The following is a 6,496-nucleotide window of genomic DNA, read 5'->3' as shown; positions in this document are numbered from 1 at the left end:
ACCCACCTCACAGCCCCGCTCTCGCCTCAGGCGCTGTGGAGATTAAAACCGCCTCACACTCGACGCCTGATTGGCTAACCGCGGTCACCTGACCCAGCCAGCCAATGAGGTGTCGAAGCCGCTGCTGAGGGGCGGTAGCGGCGCTGAGCCGGGTGAGGGCCCGGAGCGGTCCCCCCGAGCCCGCCGCGGCCGCCATTGGGGGCCCCGGCCTCGCTCTTTCTGCACAGCTCCACCGTGCTGGCACTGTCCCCAGTCCCAGCAGGACACCACGGACACATGCTGGAGCCCTGGGGCTCCTTCAGTGGGGAGAGAAGACCCGCTGTGTGAAAATCGTATTTGTTCACAAAGTGGTCTGCTCACCTCAGCAGAGAGCAAAGCACAAATGTAATCTGTTAGACTCAAAAATCCACCAGCCAAAGTTACTCACAGCCAAAGATATTCACACAAAGCCGTTAATTCTTTTTAGAATTCTTTTTAAATTCTTAGTTGGTTTTATTTCAGTGTCAAAGGTTTCTCAAAAAAATAGATTTTATCCCTCATCTTCACAATAGGAAATAAAAACTGTCCAGTCCATTTAAGATGATTTTACAGAAAAATAAAGATGAGACATCACCTCCAGTGGCAAAGCACCTCTAAAATTTACCACAAAAAACAGGTCTTGGCAGTGCAGACCTTCCCTTACTCACTGCGCCTATGTCACACTTGAATAGCAATGGCAGGTACTGCACATTTGCTGTCCCGTGATTTAAAAAAAAACAATTTTTAATTTATTTTTGATTTAGTGATCTCAAGTCTAGTGTTTGACTTTAAAGGAAAAGCTAAAAGAAGCTTTTCAGGGGTTAGGCACACAAGCTCAGAATGCTGTGTATATTGAAAAGAGATTAATTGCATGGACTCCTCTCAGTGGTAAAAAAAAAACAGTGTAATAATCAAAAAGAGTCAGTTTGACATGTGAATCGCCATGCACAGTCCTCCTACCAGAGGGATGCTCTACATTGTCCTTTGTAAAAAAAAAATGGGAGCTGAACCTGATTGTCTACTTCTTCTAAAAGATGAGAATCAGTTTTCACAACACATAGTTAGGAGTGAACCTGCGGAGAATCTGGTGAATTCCTTTTAACAGTGGCAGCAAAGCAGTCTACTTTTTTAGGATAATAAATGGCTATTAGTATTCCTTGTACACCGTCACATGCTTTAAGATTTTATCTGGAAATTTATTTCCAGGAAGTCAGCACCACCTGGTGGCGTGACTGATCCACTGAAGATATTTAGGACCCTTCAGATAATACAAAAGAGCTCAAAAATATTCTATTTAAATTTGCAAATGAAGTCATGTAATTATTTCCTGCCACCCTACAAAAAGCTAGTATTTAGCTAGCAGCTCCATTAATTTATCTTAGTTCATACAGCACCCAACACATGTATCAGCTTTAAAAGCTGACTACCAGAATTCCTGAGAGACTTTCATCCCATTAATTCTCTTCTCGAATCTCCCCCAGACCCAACTAGCTCTTTTTTTCCTGGCATGCAGGTGTTGGTCTGGCTCACCATCCTCAATTCAAAATACAGGATAACATTTCCCACAACCCCCTTCAATTTATGATTTGAATCAGCTAATTCCTTAGTCCCATTCATGGGGGTTACAGTTTTCTTGTGACTTTTGTCAACCAATGACAAGTATCGGCTTAGTTACATTTCTCTTGCTTAAATATCAATGATGACAAAGACTTCTGGCTTTTCTTCTTCACAGATCTGCATTGCTGAGTAAGTTATGGCTTTGACCTCTGTGCCCTAGAATGAAAAAGACACAAAAACATGAATTTTCTGAGCAAAATAAGACTAAGCAAGAAGTTGTGATAACAATGTGAGAACCAAACTCACGTAAACATTCTGAGTATCGACTGTTTCACTATTTTATCATACATCACAAAACAAACAAACAAACAAACTGTTGAGTTTGCCAGTGTGAAGGAAGCATCAGCTCAACAGTTCAGAAATGTACTCACAAAAAAAAAAAAAAAAAAAAAAAAAAAGCAGGATGTAAGACCTTAAGTTATTAGTGCCTGTGATACCACTCAAATATATTTATACTTGGATCTCTTGCCAACTTAGAGGTCTGACTTAAAAGACACCACCCCCTCCCTATCCCCTAAAACATAAAGATGTACAGGTGAATCACTGCATACCTGAGGGTGTTTTTGTAAAGAGAACTCTTCTCCCCACCTTTAAAAGCAAAAAGAAAAGAGGTGATTGTATTGGTAATATTTAATCAAATGTTACAACTAGGTTCATTGACAAGCATAGGACAGTGAGACTTTGATTTAAAGCCTCAAAGAATGGTAAAGGAGTCCACAATCCACTTTTTAGAAAGCATCAGTGCCCTCCCAGTACATCACAGTATTTCAGAGAGATGACTGAGGGCAACATGTGTCTTCAGTGGAAGATATTCATTACTTAGTTAATCATTTAAAGCTCACCCAATTGATCTTATTTTGAATTGCATTCGGTCAATGTAAAGTACTTTCACCTCCTGCAGAGAAAGCAAGAGAAAAAAAATGTGTTAGAACATCTTCTATATTCAGGCACAATACCTCATTAACAAGAATATTCTACTATTTAAATGGAAGCTAAAAGCAGAAAATCTGAGCATTCTCAAATATGTATACTGCTACTTGAAACATACAGACAGTAGGGCTGCCACTCAGGTATAATGGCAGGTAACAACTGCTTTTTGTGGAAACAAAGCTAAGTGTTTATTTCTGAATTTTTTGTGCCTTGGTATCTTCTGCCTTACACCTAAGTGATCTGTTGTGTCCCTTTTTCTTCCCTAAGGGGACAGTGCATTCAGAGCCCGTACTATCAGAGAATTGACTTGTCCCACAAAATGGAAATAGAACAAAACAAAACACTTACCCTGGGTATAAAGAACTCATTGGCACTGAATTTATACAGCCACTCATCCAAGAAGTGAAAGAGAAGAGACAACATGTCATGCCCTGCATGATTGAAGCAGAGAAGGTAGTCAGTCAGTTGATTGCCCCAGTAAGAACACCCAAACATTTTTAAGAGTACAGCTGATGTACAGCTTATGCCCAAGTAGAAGATTCAAATTAGTTATGCTTAATTGAATTTTCATCCACTATTACAAAACCACACCTAAAAATCCAATATAAAAAGTCTTACCTTCTGCTTCTACCTCTACAGTATCCAGAGGTTCCACAGTCTCCGTATCAGTCATGTAGCCAAACATGGCCATAACGCACTGCTCAAATGCTTCTTCCAAAGTGTCTCCCCATGCATGTAGCCTAAAGAGACACAGGATAATTTACCACACTGTAACAATAAATAAATAAATAGAAGTATTATGCAGGTGAGAAATGTGAACATAAGAACAAATACAAAGGAAGTGACTGCACAGAAATGCTCCTCTATACCTATGCATTTGGGTAGATTACACAGATTTTTCTTCTTACAGTACGTGAGAAGAATTTATTGGGAGAAAATAGAAAACTTAAAAAAAAAAAAAGATAGTAGGAATGTCCTTTTGTAATACAGCTAATTGGTATCTATGAAAGTAGGCTACTGAGAAAAAATTTGTTGTAAGGGCAAGCATTTAAAAGAAGGTTTCAAAAGACACTTCCAAAGAACACAAGCACCACAGCAATAGTACTTTAGCAAAGAAACCAAGTATGTGGTTCTATGCCCTCTGAAGAGCAGAAATTAAATAGACAATCCAAAAAACTCAGTACATGACATTTCCTAATTCCATAAGGTCCATCTGTAACCAGTCTTCAACAGTCACCCCAGACTTGTATCAGTGTAAGAAATAACCCATTTGGCATATAGATAAATCCCACCTGCCCATACTTACTGCACATCTGCTGTGTGATCCAAATCTGAGGAGGAAGGAAAAAGAAAAGGCATGACATCACCACATACACTTTAAAACAAGGATAAAAAAATGTTGTTATAATAATAACTTTCTACATTCATCCTGAGACAGTGAACAATGATCATCTATCTTCCAGTGTATTAGGAAAAATAGCATAGGTAAAGCCTTTTGCTCAGCAGAAAAACAAAAAAGCGTGTAATACAAATTGTGTCAGTGCCCTACATGTACATGTGCCCTATGTTCAGAGTATGGCTGGTGTAATGCAACAGGCTTCTACAAGTTAATTGAAAAAAAAAAAAAAAAAACAGCAATAAAGAGTTTTTGCTGAAGTCTGCAGGACTTAAAATTATTCATGCAGAGGATGAGATTTGCAAACGTTCACAGTTCAGTGAACAAGTGTACCTGTCCACACCCAGAAACACCCATTATGCAAAAAGGAGAATTTTTAAAAGTGTGTAATACAAAATATAAAGTAATCTTCACTAATAGTATAAGTTTAACATCCCAAGCATGTATCAAGTTTTACATGAACGTCATTTATATTCCCTTAGAGAAACGGAAAATCGGGCCAGGTTGGTAGAAACAGGGCTATCTTGGGATGTAAATATGCCACGCTGTGATCACTCCAACTGAATGATGCCTCTGATGCTGTTTAGATCATTCATACACTATTAACGGTTTCTCGACAACTGTCTCTAAAGCAAACAAATTCCAGTGAACGTAAAAGAAGAATCAAATCTCTTCCAGTTATAGAAGCAACGCAACTATTGTAATATGTCACCGTATTTCTGCACTGCTATCAAATAGAGATCTGAACACATCCTAAAAATACATCTTCTAACAGAGTAACGTAAACTGTCCCTGCAAACAGACACTGCTCAAATAGAAAACAGACTCTGTGGTCTCCTGTGAGTGCCTTACGATGGCCCTTGGGCTGACGCCCTTTGCCTTGAAATTTCTTAGAAGTCATTCTAGGGGTGGGGAATACAAGGGAATGATCCTGTAGTAGTACATGTAGGAAGAAGAAAATACCAAAAAACAAAAAAACAAAAACCACACAGAAGACCAACCCACTCTTGCTTATCTCTTCTAATGTAAGGGAAGTAGACAATGTAATGTCTAGCTAAGAAATAGCTCGAAAGGGTAAAGCTTTCAGCCTAAGTCTCTTAACTAATTTATTCATAAGATTTCCTTAGCAGCCATAACAAAAAAGGCAGCCACCTTCCATAAAGAGAAATGGATGTATCTTATCTCTCTTTTCAACTACAGATGTATCCCACAGTCTAAACACACAGAATTACCATACTACAAAACCCCACAAGCACCTAAACAGCATACCCTCCTTCCTTCCTTCCTCCCCCACCCCGACTGCACCGTCACACTCGTGCTGTACGGGATAGCGTTAAAAACACTCACATTCATACTTCTTATTGAGCGGGGGGTATTTGGCTTTGGTGGCCCTCTGCTCCGCCGTCAGGTTGTAGTCCCTCTCGTCGCCTGCCATCGCTGCTGGGCCGAGCACCGCTCGCCCACTTCCTGCTCGCGCAGAACATGGCCACCGCCGCCTGCGCTCAGCCTTGTGCCTCCCGTGCTGCTGTTGCAAAAACCCTTTTTGGTGTTTTTTTCTCAGTATGTTATGATGCTCGCTGTCAGAGCGTGGTGAGGCGAGGGGCTGCAGTTCTGACGGAAAGCACGCACCGCAGCCTTGGCAGGGAGGAACCACGTTTCTTCACCAGGCTTTGGATTCAGCCTCAAAACACTGCAATAATGAAAAATAATGAAAACAGCTGTGAGGTGAATTAAATGTTCATGCTTCAGGTATTTTCGGCTTCCAGGTTTTACAGCCGAGGGTTCTCAGCCCACTGCAAGCCGGAGGATCTGCTGCCTCCAGACCCCGAGCTGGGATGGAAACCCTGCAGCCTTCCACACAGCCTTAAAGAAAAAAGCATTTTCCCCTTCAAGAGAGGGACTTCATTTAAGGCTTCGATCCTAGAAAAATGGGCATGACAAATAAAACCCTGTGTGTTCATTTTCCCTCAGAATTCCTTTTTTCTTTTTTTTTTTTTTTTTTTGAGAGGGGAAGGGGTGATTTTGATTAAAAAAAAAAAAAAAGGAATTGATATTTAGAAGCCTAATTCTCAGATCAGACCTTAGTAGTTGCTGAGGTTCATACCAATTTGTATCTATAAATTGAACAAACCTAGATTGGAGACTCTGATTGAGTCTAATTAATTTTTCCTCAGATTAGATCTGTAGATTTTCAGGTACAGTAACTATTCTTTCTCTGTATTTTTTGTGCATTTTCAGATTTACCCACAGCTGAGCCCAAGACTTCCCCAAACAACACAAACACTAGATTTATAGGTGCCGTATAATATTTATTAACAATACACCTCAGCCCTTTCTCCCTGCTGGTCACAGCACCATACAGGGCTCCCCCCTTCAGGTACACTATATCTGTATACTCTGAAGGGAAATTGGGGAAAAGAAGCACCGAGGGACGACTGCGGGCAGCGCAGGGCCCCAGGGGGTGCTCTGGGGGTGCTCAGGACCGGGCCAGGCCCCTCACACCGCCCCCGTTACCGGCAGGAGCCGCCCCCCCCC

At 40.9% G+C, this 6,496-nt stretch overlaps 1 protein-coding gene across 2 annotated transcripts; it reads right to left on the bottom strand.

The window, feature by feature from the left end:
- Positions 1-482: 482 nt before the first annotated feature.
- Positions 483-5,816, bottom strand: ZBTB8OS (zinc finger and BTB domain containing 8 opposite strand). Of its 2 annotated transcripts, XM_038167408.2 has the most exons (7): positions 5,309-5,782; positions 3,872-3,896; positions 3,184-3,305; positions 2,914-2,996; positions 2,478-2,530; positions 2,187-2,223; positions 483-1,791 (listed from the first exon to the last, which is right to left on the bottom strand). In XM_038167408.2, the coding sequence occupies exons 1-7, from the start codon at positions 5,394-5,396 to the stop codon at positions 1,705-1,707; spliced, it is 495 nt and encodes a 164-aa protein (XP_038023336.1). In that variant the 5' UTR covers positions 5,397-5,782; the 3' UTR covers positions 483-1,704. The 2 variants fall into 2 exon arrangements, with proteins under 2 accessions (XP_038023336.1, XP_038023337.1); XM_038167409.2 differs by lacking the exon at positions 2,478-2,530 and having other exon boundaries at positions 5,309-5,816.
- Positions 5,817-6,496: the final 680 nt, after the last annotated feature.

Source organism: Anas platyrhynchos, chromosome 24 (genome assembly GCF_047663525.1).
Source record: "Anas platyrhynchos isolate ZD024472 breed Pekin duck chromosome 24, IASCAAS_PekinDuck_T2T, whole genome shotgun sequence".
Classification (NCBI taxonomy): domain Eukaryota; kingdom Metazoa; phylum Chordata; class Aves; order Anseriformes; family Anatidae; genus Anas; species Anas platyrhynchos.
Note: the sequence above shows the minus strand (reverse complement) of the source record. Positions and strands in the feature narration are given on the sequence as shown.

What these genes read in the sequence shown, in the direction of transcription:
- ZBTB8OS (XM_038167408.2), bottom strand. Translation starts at nt 5,396, where the DNA reads ATGGCAGGCGACGAGAGGGACTACAACCTGACGGCGGAGCAGAGGGCC. An exon ending in GCTCAATAAGAAGTATGAAT is followed by an intron (nt 3,897 to 5,308) that starts GTGAGTGTTTTT and finishes CTTCCTCCTCAG; the next exon opens with ATTTGGATCACACAGCAGAT. An exon ending in GATCACACAGCAGATGTGCA is followed by an intron (nt 3,306 to 3,871) that starts GTAAGTATGGGC and finishes GTGTCTCTTTAG; the next exon opens with GCTACATGCATGGGGAGACA.